Source organism: Cupressus sempervirens, chromosome 2, assembly GCF_028749045.1.
Source record: "Cupressus sempervirens isolate cs-2001-9-10 chromosome 2, ASM2874904v1, whole genome shotgun sequence".
Classification (NCBI taxonomy): domain Eukaryota; kingdom Viridiplantae; phylum Streptophyta; class Pinopsida; order Cupressales; family Cupressaceae; genus Cupressus; species Cupressus sempervirens.
The window spans coordinates 47,939,601-47,965,389 of NC_143119.1; the positions used below are offsets into that span (position 1 = coordinate 47,939,601).

At 34.7% G+C, this 25,789-nt stretch overlaps 1 protein-coding gene and 1 pseudogene across 1 annotated transcript in view; both read right to left on the bottom strand.

Moving 5' to 3' along the window:
* LOC149571002 (plastidic glucose transporter 4 pseudogene) overlaps window positions 1–11,842 on the bottom strand; it is a 148,389-nt pseudogene extending 136,547 nt beyond the window's left edge.
* A 41-nt stretch (window positions 11,843–11,883) lies between these two features.
* The window catches only part of LOC149571003 (BRCT domain-containing protein At4g02110-like), a 79,567-nt gene continuing 65,661 nt past the window's right edge, over window positions 11,884–25,789 (bottom strand). The window contains exons 8-11 of the mRNA XM_089812561.1: window positions 15,222–16,089; window positions 13,278–15,142; window positions 12,905–13,121; window positions 11,884–12,790 (exon numbers count right to left, since the gene is read on the bottom strand). Of these exons, the coding sequence (XP_089668687.1) occupies window positions 12,230–12,790; window positions 12,905–13,121; window positions 13,278–15,142; window positions 15,222–16,089 (3,511 nt within the window). The 3' untranslated portion in view covers window positions 11,884–12,229. The remainder of the gene's footprint in view (window positions 12,791–12,904; window positions 13,122–13,277; window positions 15,143–15,221; window positions 16,090–25,789) is intronic.

The following is a 25,789-nucleotide window of genomic DNA, read 5'->3' on the forward strand; positions in this document are numbered from 1 at the left end:
GAAGCAAGAATGGTCTCCAATGGCTATGAAATGACGCCTTTATGGCATTGATACCATGTAAGAATTTGCCTTAGGAAAAAATACCCAAGACCAAGAAGCACAATAACTAGCACAAAATGGACCAACAAAGTATGATCAGAATAACAATATGATATTTAATTGATTTTCTATTGATTGTATTGTCTACAACACTAGAGTGCATAATCAACTAAGTTGTCATGTTGACAACACAGTTGTTTGCACTCTTAATTAAGCACATGGTGTCTACAACATAATTTTACGTGACACACTTTTGTACACTTATCCTCTCATCATCGCACTAACTCCTCTGCTTAATGGAGGATAATCCACTCTTGGTGGACATGTGCTTAGTTGTGAGGCTTATCGTATTGCTAACTCCTAGACATTCTATAAGCATTCTAGAGGCCTTTATATTCAGGCACTCCTAGTGTACTATACAATCAATACACAATCAATTACATATCATATTGTTATTCAATTGATTTTGTATTGATTGTATAGTATACTGGGAGTTCCTGAATATAAAGGCCTCTAGAATGCTTCTAGAATATCTAAGAGTTAGCAATATGATAAGCCTCACAACTAAGCACATGTCCACTAGGAGTGGATTATCCTCCATTAAACATAGGAGTTAGTGTGATGATGAGAGGATAAGCCTACAAAGGTGTGTCACATAAAATTATGTTGTAGATACTATGTGCTTAATTGAGTGCAAACAACTATGTTGTCAACATGACAAGTTAGTTGATTATGCAAACTCCAGTGTTATAGACACCATGTGCTGAAATAAAGTTACTTACTCCTGTGTTGTCAACATGACAACTCATATGAGTACACAAACTCCTAGGTGTCTAACCTAAGAAATAATAAAATAATGCATTTATCCTAAGTAAACTTAAGTAAAGTGTAAATAATAATTGTTTACACTAACAAATATTTTCAACATATGATCCAAACAATGAAATGATGAGCTTCATGGATGTTATACCCCTGGCTAGAGATAATAATCCACCAGAAAATATAATAAATTGTAATGATATATAATTTATCATTCTTCAAATGGATTTGTCAAAAGTGAAAAATATTGACAAAATCAATATATCAAAAGAAAGCAACAAAATGGTCTACTCTACACTTCTAAAAGCGGAGAGGGAAAACAAAAAGGCTTACAAAGAAAATAGAAAAGTTACAGGCAAACCTTGATAATGTGAAGGCCAAGGAGAAAGCAACAGATAATAGGTTCAAAGAATTGCAAAACAAGATAAAGAATTCTTCTCCTACAGAGGCAATTGTCCAGCAAGAAAAGCTGAATGAACAAGTGCAAATTTTGACTAAAGAATTGGATGAGTGCAAAGAAAAAATTCAGCATGAAAAAACTTCTACTACACAGTTGTTGAAGTCTGTAGAGAGTAGTGCCCAGGTCAATAATAAATTGAAAATTGACTAGACTCTACTGTCAAGGAAAATAATAATTTGAAGATTGAATTGGAGAATGAAAAGAAAAAAGAGGAGTCTAAGGCAAGGATAATTGATAATTTGCAGAAAGAATTGGGGAATGAGAAGAAAAAAGAGGAGTCTAGTGCAAATACAATCCACAATTTGAAGAAGCAATTGAAGAATATGAAGAAAAAACAGGAGTCAACTGCAAAAACAATCCTTGATTTGAAGAAGAAATTGGAGAATGCAAAGAAAAAAGAGGAGTCAACTACAAAGAAAATATTGGATTTGAAGAAGGAATTGGAGAACACAAAGAAAGAGGAGTCTACTCAAACACTCCATGATTTGAAGAAGGAATTGGACAATGCGAAGCAAAAGGAGTCATCCACTACGAAGACAATCCATGATTTGAAAAGGGAACTCAAGGATGAGAAGAAAAAAGAGGTAACTACTGCAAAGACAATCCAAGATTTGAAGAAGAAATTGGAGGATGAGAGGAACAGAGCAATTAAATGGCAACAGCAACTAGAGGAAATATAGAAAAAGAGTGAAATGGAGATGTCTGAAATGAAGAAAAAGATGGAGAACGTAATTGCACAAAATAGAAGAACATCTTCTGAAGACCATCATGTTAAGGATACTATAATAAACATGGTTAAGTTTATCAAACAAGAAAATTGGAACAAAATAATGAAGAAAAGTGATAGTTTGTTTGAATGGCTTGATTTAAATAGCAATCTCATACTTGTCTTTGAAAATGTAAAAAAAGATGTTGAGGGTAAAAGAGGAATCTTCACCAATTCCTTAAAAAATATTGCTAAACAAATTTTGAATAAAGTACAGAGATCCAGTGACAAGGATTTGGCAAGCCATGAAATAAACAACCACTTGGATGCCTCTGTAATGACCTTTGTTGTCTGTCACAATTGTAAACAAGTAATGGAAATAGATGAAGCTCTCAAATCTGCTTCCAAAGACTTGATGAAGATGAATCACAGCATACTAAACTTGCTAAATGTTGGATTACCAAATCCAACTTACTCAGACGAAAAATTCATTGGAAAAGAATATTACATGAAAAAGTTACAGAACACCATGAATTCTGATTTAGGCAACTTGCCTAAGGAAACCACTCCAAAAAGAATTGCAAGTTGCATCAAACCACTATCAACAATGAATGCAATTGTAGATCAATTTCTCGATTCATATAAAACTATCTCTGTGAAGTATTCATTGTTGACGAGGTTACAACTATTTAGCTACAACCTCAAAAAATTAGAGCTTCCAAATGATGTAGAATGGAGTGCCCTAAAGAACTTCATTGGAGTTGGGTCATCTTCTCAAACTATTACTATTGTTGTTAGTGGCAATCATAGTTGATAGCACTAAGAAGTAACAACTTAGTAAGTGATAGTACTATAATCATTTTGTTACTTGTTCCTCTTTAATTTCAAATTTTGGATTTAATTTCAACTTTTTTTAATATTAATTGTTACAGGAATCAAGAGCGAGCATATCAGGATAGTTGGACAGCCAGGCACTGGCATACTATTACTACACAGAGTGAATAGAAAAAAAATTCCTACTCCTACTTGAAAAAATTGTACAATTGGCAATATGGAAAATTGGCAATGTGATTGTATACACATAATGTATTATGTAGTAATAATCTAATTATATATACAATTACAAACCAACCTCTAGCTATTGTTGCTCCCTTCTATCTGCAAAAGGGAATTCAGGGTCATTTCAATTTGACATTGAGTCATTTGCAAAGGATTGTAATTGTTTGTGATTGTTATGTTACAGACTCATTTATAATTATAAATTATAATACAATTTTTTTTAAATATAAATTATTTTGTTAAATGCATTATGTTACAATTTCTTAAAGAAACTAGGATCAATGAAAATCTAAAAGTAAAAATTTCTAAAAACTACAATGAATGAAAATCTTAAGTTCAACATGTACTATTGTATTAAAACTAGAATCAATGAAAATCTCAACATGTTTAAAAAATACAATCAATGAAAATCTCAACATGTGTAGATTCTAAAAGTAAAAACTAGTTTCAATGAAAATCTCAACATGTAAGTTTGTAACATCAACATGTTTAAAAAAAATTAAGCATCTATAAAATGACAATGAATGAAGGCTATAAATTAACTTCTACAAACATAATTAATTTTTAGATAGAGTCTTAGATCAAAGCTACTAGCCTACTACTTGACTCACGTAGAAGTTAGAACTTGAAGTTGAGAAGCTACTATAGTTGTCACTTCACCTAGGCCGGCTCAGCATCAGTATGATCAGAATCCTCCTCATTTACTGCATATAACATTTCATTGTTTGTTGTGTTTTCTTCAGATTCACTATCAATGTTAGTATGCATACTAAAGTCAACATCATCTTCATTGCTTCCAATATCAGGACATGAACCACTGCCACCGCCACTACCACTACCACTTGGGTTTGAAATGTTGGCCATCTATCTTCTTTGACATTGGTTTTTCCAAATGTTGAGAGCCCTGTCATAAGGTAAACTATCTACCTCATACCTAGAATTATAGAGCCTCAAACAATTATCCAAATTTTTATCTAATTTGTTTCTAACCTTTGACTTCAAGAAGTCCAAAGTACTGAAAACTCTCTTATCCTCCACTGAACCCAATATCATTGTCAAACATGAATCAGTATTGACTCTCTCAACTGATTTCTCTCACCAAGGTTTTTCCAAAGCGTTGTTACCGCTCCCTCTGTTGGAAATGATTGAAAAAGATCATGAGGAAGATTGTTGGAAATAACTGAAGAGATTATACATAAAAAGTAATGGAATTGGTAAAGAATGTTCTCAATCATTGTTTTGTCATTGATGTCAAACTTGCTACTTGCAGGAATGACAATTGCTTTAGTGATCCAAATACTATCAATTGGTTGATTGACAAGGAGGAGGCAATCAATAAGATGTAACTAGAGTACCTAGAGAAAGGTTGAAGTTATGATGTTGCAATGAAATACAAGGATCAGCTAAGCCATTGATGAAAAAGTGTATTGATGACATACTCTAAGACACAGAGAATGGGCACAATGAAACATATTAAAGATGTAAGGTTTTAGCTAAGTCATTTGTAAAGTCTAACTAAGTTCATTAGAGAGAGAGAGAGCCAAGCATGAAATAGGTGTCGAGTAAAGATATAGATGCCGAGCAGAAAACAAGTGCCAAGTAAACATCAAGTGCCGAGCATGAAACAGGTGCCGAGTAAAGATATAGATGCCGAGCAAAAAACAAGTGCCAAGTAAACATCAAGTGCTGAGCATGAAACAGGTGCCGAGTAAAGATATAGATGCCGAGTAGGATACAAGTGTCGAGTAACACAAAACAAGCCAAGTATCAGTAAACCAATAATGTTGAGTTGCTACATTATTTTGAAATCGAAAATTCGCTAGATCTGAATCGACAAGGTTGTTACCTAGAAGTTTGTAAACCAGATAGAAGATAAGAGTGATGAGCTGGTGGCACAGAACACCATGTAAAAAGGTTTTTAGCGAATACAACTGGATGCTAGACAAGGTTTCTAGATGAAGAAGAAATATGGGGTAGATACATTGTATCCTACCTAATCCATTGAAACCCTAAAATTGGAGAGGGAGAATTGAGTGGAAAAGATATTTCAGATTTCTATTTAAGAAGTCATAAGGTCACGAAGCAGAAGTGTGGTGGTGAGAAAGCATGAAATCGTGAGCTGCTGAAGAAAAGTGCTAAGGAGTAAGAGAACAAAGAATACTCTGTTTCGTTGGATGACCACAAATATGATTGCATTGGTTTGATGAGTAAAGAAGACTCGAAGAAACAAAGCTTAAGGAAGACAAGCTAACAGAACTGAAGTGATTAAAAGCCAAGCAAAGGATTGAACTGAAGTGTGATCCGTAATCTGCAAGTTATGTTGTAAGTTGAATCAGATCAAAGCTATTGTTGTTACTTTCTAGCAATTGTAATAGTTAAGATAAAACCTATGGACTTAGGTTGGTTTAATAGCCATGTTGTAAATCCTTTAACAGGGTGACATTCCAAGTGAATGTTCCAAAGTCCTTTAACCAGGCCCATTCCTAACAGTTTGGTGAAATCCTCTAACACTGTCACATTTAACAATGTGTTGTAACCTTTAATAGGGTAGACTTTTCACAGGGCAGACCATCAGAAGTGGTTAAAATCAATTGCACAGTTATTTTGTGGGTATCATCCCCACCCCAGTTTTACCTTCTTATTCCTGGAGGGTTTCTGGATTATCAAATTCTTAGTGTTATGGTGTGATGCATGTTTACTTTTCTTAGTTATTTCAATATTTAAATTACATGCATGATATTGTCAGTTATGCACCATTAAGGATTTGTAGAGAAAACAGAAAAAGTTTTATCATGGTATTTGGACCTTGAATAACTGATTCACCCCCCCCCCCCCCCCCCCCCCTGTCAGTTATTCTAAAGAATTATAACACCCTCTTCATTTGGATTCTCCATAAGAACATATTGTTCCCTCATTATGTTTGCAAAAGAATATGATTGATCTCTCAGTCCAGATTCATCTAAAATTCCATTTATAGTTACTTCATTGATTGCTTTAGGTTTGCAAAAATGTTGAATTAAATTTGTCATCCTTCTTCAAAAATCAGTCGAACAGTTTAGAGACCAATATTGAGGAAAAACAATTGGCATTGCTTTGAGCAATTTCTCTAGAGGGAATCTAAATCTAATTTTTGACGAAAGATTGTAGCAAACTTGCTTGACAAAGTCAAGGACAGAGTCTTTGATCTTCTTGAAGTCTTCAGTTGTAACACATGAAACTACCCTCTCTGGTTCTATTTCTACTTCGCTTCTTGCTTCGTTGGGGTTGAAGTCAGGGTTGACGCGGGCATAGTACTACATTGGTATGTCAACTCCACATACCCTAGCACATACCTCATCGTTTGCACCAATATGTAAAAAGTTTCCAAGATTGTTCAAATCTGTGATTTCTATCCACTTTGCAAACTTTGATTCATCTAATGGTAGTAATCGATACAGAGTATCCAGGCTATTACATGTCATTTTATGTAGCTTATTATATTCTGCAATGTACATAGCTCTTTGTTGAACCTTTTTTATAATATTTCTCATGTCCTGTAGCATGGGGAGAATAGTTGCTAAAGTTAAGAGTATCTTTAAATTAGTTAGACTTGAATATAGCCGAGGGAATTTGTCTCGCACATAATGGATCAGTCCAAGCAATGATGGATATTCAGAGAATACTCGATGCGCTGGTCCATCCAAAGAGATCCATCTGGCATCATTGTCTTTAAGAAGCTTCCTCCCATAAGTAAATCCTTGAGCAAAGTGTTGAAATTCCAGGACTCATTTTGGACTTCGACAAAAGTATTGATAAATCTCTTTGATTAGAGATTCCACTTTACTTACACAACCAAAATCATTGACAATTCCAAAAGCTAGAATTATTTGATGGGTCGTGCAATGAATGGGAATACAGTAGAGTGTCAAATCATTCTTGATCTTTTTGCAAAAACTGCCTTTATGACCTTGCATAACCGAAGCTTCATCTGCTCCAACACACACCAACTTTTTGGCAATCTCCATGTTATCCAAACCTCCACATTCAATTAGAGTACTCTTTAATAAATCGCATAAATTTTCAATTGTTGCACTACAATTCAATTTAGCAACAGATAGTAGAAAGGGTTGATGACAAAGATCGTTTACAGTATAAACATGCATGCACACCCAAGAAGTATTATCAATTGTTGTAACTTCATCTAGAGACAATGCAATGAAATTTAGTGTTTTATTTTTTCCTTCATATCTTCTTTTTCAACCTATGCAAGACATCTAGCCCATTCCCACTCATTGTTTACTAACTAGTGACTATTCAGATAGTTTCGAATTTTGAAAAAGTACAATAAGGCAGTAATTGAAGTGTAGTCTGTCATAGGACGTCCTCTACTCAAAATATAAAAGACCACACTTAATTGAACTACTTTTCCCATATTTTGCACTTCCATTGCTTTCCCAATGAAATCTTCAATGGAACCTTTTACTACAAAATGCTTCTCTTGTAATTGCTCGTGTAACTCGTATATTTCAACTTTCCTGATATGCAGACAGGTGTCCTTTGTTTTCCAAGTTAGCACAAATTTTTCAACTCCATCTATATTTTCTTTTTTGTAAACTTTACCAACATGTTTTTCTATGGTAAAAAGTTTAAGCTGCAACCCTTTCTCGTTCTTTGTTATCTCTATGCAAATCTTACATTTGCATTCTACAGGAGGCTCGCCATCAATTGGATTGGCCGCTGGTTCAATGAACCAGTACTTTTCCACCCATTCTATTTGAAAATTCCTTTTGGACAAATTACAGCGAGATGAATCTTTCTTTGATTCCAATTTTGTTTTCCCCTTTTGTGTATGAACATGATTTATGGAATCACTTTTGGTTTTCTCACTTGATAGGTCCGAAATCGACTCCAACTCTATAATATCAGTTTGTGACTCCCTACTCAAGGGAAGTGCCTCCAAATTGTGTTCAAGTTCGTCCTCGACTGAGATATCAAGTTCACCAACTTGAACTTCTTCAATACGGTCTGAGTCTCCAGCTTGTGATGAATCTCCTGTTTCAATAAGCACTAGAGATCTAACTTGTGAATCTTGTAGGTTGCCAACATTTCCACCACCAAAATATGTCGATATGGTTCTGCGTTTTGGTAATGGCGGCCTCTCTTGGCTTTCAGGGATCCTATCGGAACCCCTGTTAGCCCTCTTGTTTGACATTGCAAGCTGATAAAGCCTGCAAAAAATAAATCAACTTAGTTGTTGAACAAAAGACTCAAATAGTGACGAGTCAAAGATTGTGAATAGTGATAGTAGACTACTTAGACTACATATAATAACAATAATATAATTCATTCTCAAAAATAGGGTACTACTGCTACAGTACTACAGTCTACGGTACTACCCAATATAATTTGCAAACCTATAGGCCATCTTAGCATGTCAAATGTCTAGTCACCAGTGGACACTAGACAGTAAAACTAAAAAAAATAACCAATACCACTGTACCATTACCACTATTGACATAAAAAAATAAATTAAAAATCACTTGCCTTTAACGAAAACCATAGTCCACGAGTCAATGGGCAATGCACTCAACACTCTGAAACTTCGGCAGCAATAAGAAATGTCAATCTCTAGACCAGAAAATAGCAAATTGTGTAGAATAATAATATCTTACAGTCCAATCTAGGTTGGTGAATTACACAGGATTAACAAGCGAGAATGTCAAATGTAGGCAAAATGCACCTTCCTATGCAAGCCCACACTAGGAAATAGTTGGCTAAACGGGGCTAGTGGTCGACACACGTCAGGAAAATGGTAGGCGACGCCCAACCCAAGGGAAAATTATTTGGTTGTAGTAATGGCGAAAGAACATGGGCCAATAAGAAACAACATGCAAAGGATGACGAAATGTTTAATATAAATGTATCCAAAATGTATATTGCATTAGCAATTGGACCGATATTTTTGACCAATCATGTGATAACTAATGGGCGACTATCACGAGCATTGGACCCAAATCTGATAAATATCTGGCAACGCAGTTGATCTACATTGCATGCACTATTTGCCACATGACGATCGACCCATGAGACGAGATTGCCAAATGGCGAAGATCTGCCGCTAAAGTAAGTTCTGTCATTGAATATGATAGAAGTGTTTTAGAAAATAATTTAAGTTCCTAAAGACCGCACCTATACCTTTTGCAATTATTACGACTCAAATAACCCTTTCCCAATTGAGTGAAACCTTTACTTCTTCCTCCAACCTTTCCTTCTTCAAAATCAATGACTAGTGTGACAAATTTCTATTTTCTCCAAGTTGCCAATTCAACTACTTCGTAGTGGTAGTGTGTCATGATACATTGGCATACTCTAGTTTTAACAATTTGTAAAATTCAAGGTTTTTTCCTCGTGTTATTTTAGCCAAAAATAAAAGACACCAAAATTGTCAATTAAGAAAATGTAAGTCGGTCAGCAATATGACTCCAAACAAACAATATAAAGAAAGTTTACTTACAATTTGTAATCATTTTAGATATACCTTCACAAAATAAACCTATTACAATCATGTATTCATATGTAGCAAATAGTACATTATATTCAGATATAAATGGTTGATCCACCAGTGTTGATTTTCAAACTAAAATAAAACCGTAAGCATTAGTAGTGAAGCTTCATCTTGATATAAAATGAATTGAAACCAATTACATGTTATTTAATAAACAGTCAAACTAAATTAAACCTTTTGCTTGCAGTTAAAAAGATATAACTAGTACTTGTACCTAAATGAGGTGCAATATTTTACCCGAGCACAATATATTTAAAATTAAATTATTTTAGCAAAAAAATATATATAACAATCAAACTAGAAGAGATCAAGATATTCATTTCATGTTGACTTCTTTTTCTTCTCATTTTTCTTTTCTTAGTTTTGTTCTTCTTCATCTCCTCCTCGTCCTAGTCTTGTAAGTCTCCTCCTGCTCCTCCTCCTCTATCCCCCTCCTCTCCTCTGCCTCCTTCATCTTATTCTTCTCTTCCTTCCATTTGAACACCAATTTAAAAAAACATTACATACTTCCCTAGTTATGTTTTCCCTTCTCAAATTTGTCCAAAAGTCCCTCTTTGGACAATATTTATTTTCTTTCTATAGACATTTCTACACATTCACCTTCATTTTATCTTCTTTTTGTTAATTATTCAACATAAAGTGTTGTGCTTGTTGATGTATCCACATTCTACTTAAGAGTTTATATGCAATATATCAATGATAATCTAGTAAATTATGATAATAAAAGTCCTACATTAACCTATCTTAAATATACTCCAAAATTGTCTTTGATAAATTTGCAATACAGTAGATGGTAGATATTTAAAATAATAAATTTAATAAATTTAAAACATTCAAAAAATGTATATTAAAATTTAAAAATTATTTGTAACTTCTAACTAATTATATATAATTAATATTTTACAAATACAATACAAAGACAAGCATAATGCCTATAACAAAACCATTACATAAAATTTATCCAATGTCAAAAAGTAAATTCAAATGTTAAATATATATTTTTTAATTAATAACTCTTTAATCTTTATCGTAACATTAGAAATATTGTTTTACAAAAGGCAGACAATTTAATAGTAAGAACTGTTAATTTTAATGTATAGCCCATGTTAATCTTCTTTTTTATTTAGCCCAAGATTTTTTTTTCGTTTTCAAACTATTCTAGTATTAAAGAATTAGAGGGGCCAATTTTCGCAAACCAATTTGTTACCTTAATTAAAAAATTATTCATCCCCAATTATTGGGCTAGAAAACAAAATACCCGATCTAGAGTATTTGAAAACAATTTCAGTAATTTCACTAGTCCCAAATTGAAATTTCATACCAATAATTAGAAGCAACTGAGGCACCAAGTTTCAGACAACAATAAATACCAAACATTTTTTTTTTGAGAAGATTTCTTTGAACCAGGCTTGTTGAGAAAGCTTAATCCAAACATAGCCACCTACATTAGGTTTAGTTAAGTAGTCTTCACTGTCTACAATATACGATTGAGAAAATTTTGCCTTGCAGAGCTCATCCTGCCACTCTCATCACCTCCAAATTATAGTTTCCCAACCCATCGTTTTTTATGGGTATTAGGATTGAGCTTGGAAAGAGGGTAATGCATGGACACAATATGCCTCACCGCTCCGTCCCGATTTGAAGTTCCTCATTCCTGCCCCAAAACAGCCGCCCATAGAATTTTAGTTAACGCAGGCTTTGATGTAACAGAGGATAACAAGCAGGGGCAAAAGCTGGTATATTCCTCCGCTCTCGAGCTGAGCTTCTTATGTGAAAATAGACTGTATTTTCGCCAACTCAACTATCCTCTGTTCTCTACAACCATTCTCCTGACATAGTCGTATTTGGGTGTAGTTTATGCAATCCAATCTCTTATCTTTTATTAAATTGTCTTTGTAATTTCGTAAACGGGATTTAGTTTTTTTCCAACATCTTCCGCGTCTCCCTATGGAAGGTAAGTCAATGTGTTGAACGTTACTATTAAAAGAGGCTGGCCACGTGGAAGTCGGCAAGTACATTTCCCGACAATCGCGAAGGTGAATTGCCCGTCCTTTCCAAATTCCGAGTGACACATTTCCAAGTACATTTCCTTATCCAACTTGTTCGGATTAACCGCCTCAACGAATGACAGCCTGTACACGTTTTCCAACAATTTAAAAATACCGGCAAACTTTTCCGGGTTAGAAATCATGATTTTCAGTTGGAATGTTCCCATATAACTTAGCCTATCGGCTAAAAAATATAAAACATTGCAAATGAATAAAATACTGGAATTAAAGAATAACAAAATTAGTTATACATCAGGACTCTAGGCGTAAAAAAAATGAAAAACACACTAATCTAGATCTTAACAGCTGTACTCATACTTTTTTGCAACTAAACTACCTCGGAAATTCTGATCCTCAGTTTTAACCACTGCTTAATTTTAGGTTACAATCTACAGACTTATTTTATGGGCACTAGAAATATAGTTGTACAGCTTCTGCTCTGCTATATTTAACACAAAAACAGCAGGTAGAGAATTATTCACATGATTGAACCATGGACAGTTCAATGTTCTACAATCCATGATTGGTGAGGATTTCTTGAAATATTTAGCCTCCTAGGACCTATTGAGGTCTGTTAAAGACTTGCACTTAGAACAAAACCAATCTTCTTCTGGGACTTCCTCTAAAGGAGGTTGGCAGCAGTCAATATGCATTGCTATACCACAGCCCCTCCCTCGTTCGTCCCCACAGAGAAGCATTACATCATCTCTATCAGTAGATCCACAGCCAGTGCAGGTAATTTCTGAAACATGTTCTCTCGTCACTTTCATCTGTGCCCCACTATATTCTTGCGGAGTCAACTGATGTATACTATTAGACGATGCAGACTGAATATTCATTTCCATACCTTTCAATAACTTTTCAACTGCACCATGAGTGTTGAAGAGGACGTGTTTATCCAGAGGATATGATGGCTTGCACACGAATTCAACCAGATAATCAACCAGAACACAAGCAACATTGTGGCCCAGAAACTCTTGAATCCATATATCATCTCGAGAAATGCCTGGGCTAATAACAGCAAAATGTACACCAGCAGCAAGGGCTCGGGTGTATGGAGGACTAGTTGCTAAAATTAATCCACCACCTGCCTTAACCACTCGTTTCAAAGTATCCTGCATATTATAGAATAATATGTTCATAACTTCATATCATCAAGTTTAATTATTCAAATTACTGAACTAATAAATATTAAGAAATTATCACTGTGAAAACATCAAAAAGCTTACCAAAGATGGAGCAATGCATTCTCCATAGATAATGATCCGAAAGCCATGAAATGCACCATGACCAGTTTTTTCACGTAGTAAACGCCATTTTCTAGGAGCTTCAAAACTAATGGTACCATCCTCATTCAAGCCGCTCTTGTGCCATTCATATTCTTCCTCATTAATAAACCTTCCTGCTTGTTTGCTTGCAGTCAGATAGTCTGTTGTAAGTACCCACCTGCATAGTATACACAATGATCACCAAAATATGAAACTTGAAAAACATCCAAGCATAAAAGATATTGTGAATTTGTTTCTCTGATGCTTCACAATATCTAAAATTTGCAGTAGAATAATATTTCTAGAGTTTAAAGACATATGGAGAAAAGAATACCTTCCAGCTGCAACAGCTGCAAAAAACTTTTCTGTTCTGCGAAGTGGCTCTGGAACAACTAAATGTGTAGCTTGATAAGACCAATTATGAGAATCCTTCAACAGCTTCCCTCCTAAGTTCTTTACTAACTGTTGAAATTCTTTTCTTTGTAGACGATGCCCACTCAATAAAAACCATTTTGACTCTGAACGGGACACCGCCAGAGAGTTCTCTTGCTTGGCCATTTGATTAGCATCTTTATCTTCCTTCACTTCACCATTTCCGTAAGCCTGTCGTGACCTTTTAGCAGCTTTACTGGGTATCTCTATCTTTTTGCGTTTTCCCAGTTTAATCTTACCTCTTTTCACAATAGATGCTTTTTGTTTTTTATCCTGAATGGAATCCGGAGGTTCTTCATCCACACCTGATGAGCTTGTCTCATTTGTGTCTGTAATTTTTGCAATGCTTTTGGAATTATTATTTTTAGAAGCTCCACTCTTTCTATTGGAAACAACTTTCCTGTTAGTTTTACTCTGATTAATCTGCTGAGTCTCACCTACATTATGTTGTGGAGTTTCTAACTCAAGGTGCTTCGCGGCCTTTGTTTCAAGTACTGGCTTCTGTTCAAGATTGTCAGAAACTTGCATACTATGGTCAACACCAAAGGTTCCATTGCTCTGTTGAACATTTGATGTATACGTTAACTTTCCGGGCCGAGTTTTGAAACTAAGCTGGTTAATTGAATCAGGAGTTCTATGATTTGCAGTCCTTGGTGTTGACAAAATATAATTTTTCGACAGTTTATTAGGACTTTCAACTTGAGAAACAGTTGCTCCAGACACTGAATCCATGCCATTATTAACTCTAACCTGAATCCTGGCAACTCTGTCCTTTTCTTGGTTTTCAGCATCCTTTGGCGTTGGATTACACTTATCCACAACTTCAAAGGACTTCCCCTTTTTGGAAGAAGGCCTTCCTCTTTTCCGAGGTATTGCACTCGTTATGGCTTGAGGTTTTTCAATCAAAATATTTGACAAAATTAGTTTTGGATTAGAAATTGCTGTGGCACTGCTCCCTTCATTTACCTGCTGTTGGTGGTCATTTACAGCATCAGACTCCAATTGAATGGCATCACAAATTAAGTCTGCAGAAATTTCATTAGCTTCATCAACAAGACACTTTTCTTGAAGACTACAGGTAGTTCCAACTCCATTTTGCATATTCAGATCAACTTGTTCTGCTCCCTCTTTCTTGTTAGTTCCCTGCTTTCTGCCTCTTTTTTTAGACAAAACTGAGATGTTGTTTGTTGGTTTAGACTGCAAAGTAGTACCATTGGGAGCTTTGCAAGGCAAGCTCCCAGCAGCATGCAATTGAGAGGACAACTTGAATCCTTTGTCTCCTTTATTATTCTTTTCACTCATCCCATCATCAAAGTTTTCTTTTTCTGCACTTAGTTCTGATTTGTGGATCTCTTCTTCATGACTTGTTTCTGATCCCAAGGGCATTGTTTTGCCTAGTGACATAAGCATTCCACCTGACATTGTCTTTTTCTTTTCATTTGATGGAAAACCTTTGGATTTATATTGCCTCTTCTCACCAACTAATGATTCCTGTTGAGAATTAGCATTTGGTGTCATAAAACCAGATGGAAGACCATTTGCACTGACAATGTCGCAGGTTTTCTGTTCTTTTCTATCTGCACTGTCCACTGGATTCCCAAATCCACAATTGGAAGTCCCATCATTTCCCAAGAGGATATTATTCTTAGAGGCAAAGGATTGCTTTGATATTTCCTCAGGAGGCCCCACAGTTTTCCCAGTGCCAAAAGCATCATCAACATTGCTTGAAATGTTCAACAAACTTGACCCAGCATCAGTCGTCCTTACCTACATGATTTAAAATATTTAAGCAAGGCTAAGCAACCAAAGGAATTAAAGAAAAAATATTTAAATCACTCAGACCTACCTTATTGAGCACTGAATCAGACCCAAGTGATAGGCCGTCTTTACGTGTCTGCATTTTGGTCTTTTCTGGAGTCTTTAATTGGCCATCTGCATTTAGACTTGTGCCCACGTCAGTTTCAAAATGCTGCTTCACTAATGTAGCATTGCCAAGAAGATCCTTATCAACATTTGACTCAGCACCTTCTCCTTCTCTTAGTTGGACATTGTCATCAGCAAATCCATTACTGGGCAGTACCACCCTAGGGGATGCCTTGTTTTCTTCTACCAGTAAACTTTTCACATCATCCTTGCCTGTTTCACCTAGAATATTTCTTACCTGTGCAGAGCCTACAGATCTTTCAGTCCTGCCTGTTCCTGACACATCAAAGGCCCTGACTGCTGATGCTGGAGACTTCTCCTCTCTCCAAACCAATCCATTGTAATCTCTATCCCTCTGCTCAACTGGCAACTTGATTCCTGCTCCTTCTTGCCGATATGGCACCTCTAAATCTTTAAAAGAAGCTTCATTAACGTGCGCCTCATTCACTTTTCCATTCATTAAATCTTTCTTTTGAAACAAAAAATCCAAGTCACACTTTGTTGAACCAGGCGTCAGTTTACTCTGCACGCCAATTATTTCCTTGTTTATGTTTTGTTCCCCGCCACTATTTGCTTTATAGAATTCTTTGGGCAAAGATTTTGGCATACTTAATTTCTTCGTGTTCACCTGCAATGGCGTTGAATTCAATGTTCCAACAGACTTACGAGGGCTCCTGAAAAGATTTCCAGGCTTATTGGTTTGCCTGGATGGAGTGGGGCTGCCAATTTTACCTACCCCATCATCTTCAGAATCCCCAGCCTCTGCCTCCAAAAGCTCAAGCTCCCATCCACTGTTGTGCAATACAAACAATAAAAAATGTAGAGCAAAAGTGAGACTAAATTGATGAGAAGTAAAACAAAAGCTTGATCTATAATTGTCTCCAATAATTATTTTGGTATTGCTTGGCATGAGATAGACCGTAAAATAGCTTAAAGCCCTGAGATAGACAGTTAAGCTTAACAAAAACAAACAGCAAAACTTAGTGTAGCTGTAAGCTGCCCAAAAGGCAAAAGTAGAAACAAAAGATAGAAATATTCAAACAGGATAATACCATGTTATTTGTACATGTATTCCACATACTTTAATTTTTATGACTAGCATATATCTCAATGGAATGTAACCTAACAATCATATGATAAATTAATAACCTAGGATGAGTTCAAGTGGTAAAAAGTATCATACTTTTTATAATGTACACCCTAAACCAAATTCCAAGGGACATGTTGTGTTGAAATTGGATAAAAATACTATATCCCAAATTATCCACTGTGTAATACCAGCAGACAGCAGACAAAGCCAGCTGCAGATTCCAGGGAAATTTGATTGAAGAGATATCCTTTAGTCGGGAAAACCAAGCCAAAGCTTATACCAAAAAAATTGGGAATCATTTCTCAATAAAAATATGAAAAATAATATGATATTGTAATATCCCGAAATAGGACTATAGAAAAACAACAGCATTTCCAAAACTAGAGTACAGGAAAAGCTGACACTTTATTTGCATATAAAAAATTGTACAATAAAATCAGAATTATGATCACATTACTGGTCGGATTCTTTTGCTAAAAGAAAAAAAATACTAGTACTAAACTTAGGGAAAGTACAGAAAAGCCTTTAATTTCTGCCCAGAATTTTCAGAAAGACATTACGATGACTTTTCTATACTGCTTTGAGATAAATATGAAATAAGTCTGTAGAATTAAATATCTAAACACTTCATCCTTGTTCACACCCTAGCTGCCCTTAAATAAGTGCTAGGTATGATTTAATCAGCTTTTTGTTGCGATCCTTCCGGTGGCTCAGAAATATAAAGATGCCATTGGTGCAGGGCACCTAAAGTAGTGAATGATGGATTTGGGCACTTTGGTGCTTTTGGAATGTCCAATAATGTAGCAAGGTCTTGTATAGGCCATTTCATAGTGTTTAACATTGTAATAAGACCTATAGAGCCACTTTTGTGCTTCTTGTTCACTAGGGACCCACATGGTCAAACTTGGTCAATGGTCACCCAAGATGTGTATAAGTGGGTCAAGAATAGTTAGATGATTTTGATCATTTGTAACCAGTTTCTGAAGTTCCTAGTTAAGTTTATAAAGGTGGATGCAAAATTGTTGAAAAGGTGTCAATATTATCCAAATTGTCAATTTTATCAGCATTGCAAATAATGCATTTTTGCATACCAACCGCTAACTGGTTCATGTTTCAATTGGAACCGGTTGGGATGGTTGTAGCAAGTTGGTATATGGCCCAAGCGGTTGAAAGGAGATGTAACTTGAAGAATTTGGATGAATGAGAAGGAGAATTGCATCGAACTGATCAAATTTTACTGTTTTTCCTTCTTTCTCTACAACTGTAGGGACAGATCTTGATTGGTAGACCATATATTCTGACATATTCATGTAGACCTATGAGTCTTCTTTCATTAGCACTTGAACTAACCCCATTTGGTGAAGGAACAAGTGTAATTCATCTAATTTTTCTGCAGACAGTCTAGAAACCCTACAAATGCTAGGGTCTTGAAAACAAATGGATTTTTCCTAACATTCAACCATGGGATCTGGTCAATTCTCTTGGAATGTTAGGTGAATGTGTGTGCCATGATATGCCAAAGGTCTTAAACCGGTCCAATCAATCTGATTTTCGGGGTGATGCCCTACGCTTGGCATGTTCATGTGACAAGCCAAGAAGGAGATAGATTGTTGCTGCAGAGAGGTCAAATATAGTTGTGGGTGTGCACTGTGAAGTGATTGTGGATTGAGTGTCCCTAGGCATGTGCAAACATAACTCAAAAGGTCATTGAGGAAAGAGGCGATTGGTGAAGAGTTCCTTAAGAAATCAGACCTATTTGGCAGTTAGGCCTAGTTTGGGCACTTCTGAGTTGTTCGGCTCAAAGACAAAACCCAGATCCTGCTTTGTGATATATCTCGGAGAAGCGAAAAGGGTATCCAAAAGTGGAATTTATTTCCAGTAGCAGTCAAAAAGGTTGAATAGTAGGGCTAGTAGCAACAAGATCTCCTAATAACCCCCCAAATGAGGAGTTAGGTTTCTCAAGTTTGGTCTACAGGTAGAAATGTATCAATTGTGATAGGAGGGGTATGGAACACATCCACAAAACCTCTTTGCGGAAAATGAAGTCAAGATCCTAAAAGGCTTAGGTTTGGTTACAAGGAATCCTTAAAGCAAAGGAGGATTTTGATGCGAGAGATTGTATTTCACAAGGGAGAGAAGATTGCCTATGGTTTGGTGAACACAAGAGGGTGTTCCTAGGCAAGTCTTGGTGAAATAGAGCCTCTTGGGAGAGGACTAAGTAGATGGACCAATAGGTTGGTGCCAAAGCTAAAGAATGGGTTGAGTAACCTAAGGGATTACCTTGTATTCCTAAACTCTGCATCATATTGGTATCAAGGCCAATAGTGAAAGGTTGAGTTTGATGTATGTTAGCAAAAGAAGGTGACGAAGAAGCTAGCACAATGCCTTTTAAAGGATTTAAGTCTGAAATGGCGAAGGAACTCCAAGTGATGGAGCAAAGAATGGATGAGAAGTGGGAAGCCAAACTTGAGAAGATGATTAAGAAATTGAAGGGCAAAGATAAGAAAGAAGTGAACCAAAAGTCTCAGAGAATGAGACAGAAGAGGAAGAGGAAAGACTTCCACACCAAGATATGTTTGCAAACCAAAAGGCCTTTGTGGATGCTATCAAGGAGGCACACAAGGAGAACAATAAAGCCAAGATAGATGTTCCTACCTTCAGTGGGAAGTTGGATGATGATGAGCTTGAGGAATAGGTAGAAGCTATAGAAAATTACTTTGAATATAAGGAAGTGACCAAAAGTAAAAAGATGAAGTTCTCAAAGACAATGTTAAAGAGATATCCATTGGTGTGGTGGAACTAGAGTTAAGGGTTGAGAATAGGGAAGAAAATGAGCAATAAATGGAGCAAGATGGTGACTCTACTCAAAGAAGTTTATGTCTGCAAACTGTGAGATTCAGAACATCGAGAGATAGTCTCAAACAAAAGACCTAGATGTGGCCTCTTGCATAGAAGAGTTTCACAAACTATGCATGAAAGCCAAACCATGAGAATGAATGGGAGAAGGCAGTCAGGTACATGAATGTGCTTGGGTTTTCTATTTGAGTTGAGATAAGTTGTGTGATATGAAAGACAATGGATGAGTGCTTTTAATTAGCATCAAAGATTGAGGAGAAGCTTAGGAGGAAAGGTGAACAAAATAGAAAAGAAAGAGGGGGAAAGAATTTCAAAGGAAGGGAAGCTTTGGAAGGAGTCAATTTAGCAAAAACAATGAATATAGCCACCGAGAGTCAAGTGGAGATTCAAGTTCCAGAGTGTAATGCCCCGCCAAGGGATCCAAAGAATAAACCTAAAGTTTAACTAAGTTTGGTAGCATTTTTTTTTTTTTTTACATGAAAGTAATACCATTTACAACTAATCCAATTACATCTAATACATAAATACGGAAGCAATAGCAATAACCATCTAAAAGTAAACATAACATACATAACAGGTTACATTCTTTAAAGATCCTTTAGCGTTGAATCACATCTAACATAACTAATTATGTTTCCATCTAATACTACATCCACATAAAATAATAATGAAAAGTCCAACGTTCTTAAATTACATTTTAGATTGCTCAATCATCCACTGTACATGTCACAGAGTATAAAAAGGCTTAAAAGAATATACATCCATGTAAATAAAGTACATCATCATCCAATATTAATCCATGATGCAATTAAAGTAAATGAAACCACATATCATACATGATACATCATCACAAAAGATGTAAACATCCATCATAAAAGATAGCCATGATCATAAAACACATCTAATCTAAATGCACGGTTCCTCCCAACCGTAAATAGCATCATTAGACCATCATGGGTCCTAGCCATCCCTCCGTGCGTAACATTTCATACTACCGAAGAGATCATCGGTATTAACATAATAGGAATGTCACACCTATACATACTACATCATATGCAGAAAGTAATCTAACACACAAAATATAGCATAAGATAACATCATCTAACACATGCAAATCATCAATGTGAGGATACATGTCCACCATCATAATCCATGAAGATAGATGCCAACAAGAATGCATCAGCCACGGTGTCTCAAATGGATCTCAAATGATAAGAGTGATAAAGCACTACCACCCGACCGCGTGAAACCTAAGTGGTCGACTCCCACCGTGCTAAGGAGATAATCTCAAGTCCCAAACAAGTTATCAAATCACATAGCACAAATACTCTTTGAGTCCAGGAATCCTAAAAGTATACTAACTCAAAGGTTCCAATCACGAAATCGACATCTAATCCCAGAGGCACACAATGACATGTAGGAAACCTACTATGCAAGCGGAAAAGTGTCATCGCATATATCATGTAGAAGTTACCCTGGCAGTTAGCTTACAACTCCACGGGTCCCTACTGATCCTTATGCGGCCACTAATATCCTCTCATACTGACAAGGCATACTATGGAATGCAAGGTCGCAACCAAGCGTTCTCTCTACTCCCATCCTAGTCTATACAAGCACTCGAGGCATGGGCGAGAACCAAAACAATTATCTTTTTAGGTTCATTTAATCCCCATTTAGTGTAAATGTTATCACTTATTAACAAAACTTACAATGAGTTACCCTGGCAGCCACTTAGGGCTCCGGCCCCCATTGCAAGCCACTTCCCGACACTACAAGTAGATAACCTACCTTAAGCTCATGGAATCATAAAATCACCCCAATCCTATACGAACGACTGGAAAGAAATACCAAAAGATAATCCACAATAAGAATCATCAAATATCCACAATAAGAATCATCAAATATCCACAATAAAAACATCAAATCTCCATGAGCAACTGAAAAGCATCCATAGATAATCATGACCACAACAGTTCTCTATTGGCAACTGAAGGTATCACTGATAATCAAAAGTATCCATTGGTTCTCAATAACCAAAATATATCTCAAAATCATACTGATTGAAAACTCCAAAATGGTTGAGTCAAAACATGTCACAACATAACATCATCAAAAAATAAATCAACATTTCAGTCTCATCATGGCGACTAGAAAGTAATCCAAGGATAACTGATCGATGACTCAAAAATGGTTAAGTCAAGTGTCTCAGATACATATAACTCAGCTTCACTCAAGAAGACTGATGAACAATAACAATCAGTAATACAAACATCTCATAGAGCATTCCATCACATAACCATGGTTGGGTTTAGAAAGATCAAGACCAAATAAGATCAACATGCCATCACATCTCATAACCCTCGAGCCTCTGGTAACAACCTAAGACTAGTCAACACTAGTCAACCCAAAAACTCAAAACAAGAAGCATATAAAATACACAATGCAAACACATGTTTTAGTTTACTAAAGTCACATAGCTGAATAATGTGTGGAGTTTCAGTTTCTGTTTACCAGTATACATCAAGTGTCTAAGATTTACTATTTGACCTACATGTCAACCCGTTTGTTTCCCTGATAGCATTATTCTTTCCATTATTTAAAATAATATTCTAAGAATAGCTTAAAGGTAAATACTTTACTCATTAAATCATTCGCTTTATTTTGCTAAGATCAATGTTACTAATTGAATAACTCTTCCTTAATGTTACTTCAACTTTTCAACATAATCAGGGGTTCATTATTCGTTAAATTATAAGAGAGCCAATTATCAATCTTCGAATAAAAAGATTATAACTTTATTAAAATGATTAATTAAATCAATCAATTAACATAGATACACAATTCATGACCTTTTAACATTCTAATAGTTCTCAATTAAATATTACTAAATCTCACCATTAAAATATCTAAAGTCATTATTCAAGTCATGAGAGTACGACTTGTCAACTTCGATGTAAATACTTCACAACTTTACTAAAAGAATCGATATATCAATTAAAACTCTATATATAAATTAACTATTAATTAAATTTAATTAACTCTAATTAATTAATTTAATTAATAATTACTTATCCATATCATCGACCCAAATAATAACTAGTCATAATTTGTAAATTAAAGGCCAACCATAATCTAATATTAATAATGACTTGCTAATATTTAATAACAAGTTATAATAAATCCCCAATACCAAATATTATCATCTCAAATAAATTTCCCCTATGTACGTTGATTTATAATTCAATTAATTAATACCTATTTAAACCATTTATAACATTATTTATTAATAGTTTGTTAGACCCAACAAACATTAATAAATAATAAATTCATCAAAACTATAAATAATCGATTTAGAGAACCTTCCATAAACTTCATTAATTAACTCTTAACACCATTAAGGTATATCAATAATTTAGTTAATAATACATAACGTATTAACAATAACATAATAATAATTCAAATCGTAGCTATGTTATAACAATGTTATAATGTAACAATGACTCCTTGTCAATTAAATCTTAATCCAATATCATTAAAGTCTCTTAATTTAAATAATCATCATAAAACATCTTTACATAATATAAATTACCATCTCTTAATTATTTAATATATATTAAATAATATTTAATATATATTAAATAATATTTAATATATATTAAATAAAATTAATATTAAAATCAACTATATAAAACTATATTAATATCTCTCCTCTTTTTAACAAATTATTACTAACAATTCTAAATCATTTCTCATTTCTCCAAAAAGTCGATTTATAATTTCGAGAATCCCAAAATAATTGGTAACTTAAATATTTAAACTCATTCTAACTATATCACTAAGTAGAAATATAGTTTTAACTAATTTGAAAGCCGTGCAACATTTTGAAAGGTCCGTCGCAAGTACCCTGCGACCACAGTACTGTTGGCGCATGAAGACAGGGGGGGGTACAAGGAGAGATGTAACCCGCCCCTCGCATTAATATATATTTTATTTAAAACATTTTTTTCAATAAACGTTTATCAACGTGGTTCGGATTTTTAAAAGAGTTTCTCACTGCGTTCTTAAAAAGATCAACGTTTAATTATATGTATATGTATATGTATACACATGCATATTATTACCAACTACTACAACATTTTATAATAACATATATATATATATGAAGATATGTATACTTTAAAAAGAGAACATATATAAACAAAAAGGGTTTTCTAATTCTTTAAAATAAGAATTTCTCCTTTAAAATAATTGTTCTTTAAATATGTCCATAATCCATCTAATAGATTTGTCCATACGCATCTAAAAATATAATTTGATAGAAAGATTACATCTAACCATTCAAATTTTCAACTTAGAATTTTCATTTAATTTCAAATCTTGTCTATCTAATTTCACAATATAAATTCGAACCCAAACCCAATACAGATCTAATTTCTTTTCATGAATGGAAGCTAAGGTTTTCTAATGTTTTCCTCACAACCAAATAAAAATTAACATACATAGCTAGATTCCAATTCCAAAATTGAAGATTCATTCATGGAGTATATTCAAACACATATAACAGACATGATGAAGACAGGAAGAGAAAGAGTGCAAATGGAATATGCGAAAATCACGAATGCACCTGGACACTGATGCTAATTTGCCATCCCTTAAAAGTCCATAGAGAATCCCTTCCTTCTCCAATATTCACAATTCCTCCAAGATCCAAGCCAACCGAAACCCCCACGTGACTAGAAGTGCTTGAAGAAGCATAGGAGCATGTAGAAACATATGAGCATGTAGAAGCATATGAGCTTCTCAAATGCGCGTAAGCTTTGAAGCTTGTCCAAACACACTAGAAGAGCCTCTATTTAAAGGCCTCTAAGATGCATCTAGAATGTCTCTAAAAACAACTAGAAGATAAGCATGACAACTAAGCATGAGTCTTCTCCAACCTTCTAGATGAGTCATAAGGTTGTAGACACCATGTGCTCAAATAATATGCTAACTCCTAGTGTATACAATTGGTGCATTCTTAGAGTGCAAACTCCTGTGTTGTCTACATGACAACTCCCGAGAATTCACAAACTCCTAAATATTAAAATAATGCACATTAATTAATTTAATATTCACTTTACTCTCTTCCAATTTTATTTATTTATTTATTAAATTTCATGCACTAACTTTAATATCTCCACTTATTTAATCTTAATATATTTATATTTTAATCACATGATATCTAGAATCTTTTAATAATTTTTAATATCTTTTCCACTTTTACATTTATTTTTCGAAACTTAATTGCTAAAATATTTATTAACTTAAATAAATATTATCACTTTCCAACTTTAAAAATTATAACTTTTATCTTCAAATTTAATTATTTTATTTAATTAATTTCTCAATTAATTAAATAAAATAAATATTAAAATATCATAATAATTTTCCATTTAATTAAACCATTAATTAAATCTTTTAATTAGGCTTAATTAATAGAAAATACTCCAAAGACTCACAAGGTAAAATACGAAAACCCATCATAGCCAAAATACATACAAAATCAAACCAAGGGTTAATATCACCAATTACATCATCTAACGCATTCGGAGGATACTCAACTCAAATACTTGTTCTAATTTTCAATTAGGACAAATGGCTTAAAAAGTTGGGATTTGGACTTGAGAATTTATCTCCCCTCTCTTACCATTGAGATAATGCAATAGGGTACGCTCATCCTGGCAATTCAAAGAAGTTGATACCCGGTACCTGCAACCTGCCAAAAAACCATGCATGTACATACAATATATATACTAAGCTAAACAGGCAATGGTAAGAAGTGGTGCATCGTGTAGATCCCGACTAGCAGCTGACTACGACTCTCTTCCTTAACCACATCAGAAATGCCATACAGAAAGAAAACAAGCGCACACACCATACACATGCAAATATGGGATAAGTATCCATGAGAAAACACATATGATAATAAATATTCTAACTAATCATCTTCAATAACTGAAATCACTGAATAATCATTATATATACATGAGCTATAAAGTACCAAGTAATCTCATCATATATTAACTGAATCTGAAACGATATCTGATAATCTCAAAATAATGTTACTAACCATCAACATAAAACTAGCCCCAAAAGAGTTCAACAATGATAACAAAAATGCAACCTAGGGGCAGGCACTATACAAAGAACGAGGTTTTGGGGCTAGAAGACCCAATGGAAGAAGTAGGTTTGGAGGACAAGGGCACCAGATGAGTAAGTGTCATGAGAATGCCTCAAGCTTTCATGGAGGAGAGAGAAGGAACCAATTGATGATTAAGGAAGACTACCAAAGTGTCAACTCCCCTATGGAAAGTGCAAGACCAATTGAGGATAGAGAAAGCTTGATGGTGAGGAGGACCCTATTGAAGGTATCCCAAAAGCCAAACCCCACTCAAAGAAAGACTCTTTTCAAGACCACTTGTAATCCCTATGGAAAGATATGAAAGTTCATAACAGATTCCAATTCAACTGAAAATATAGTTTCAATATAAATGGTAAATGAATTG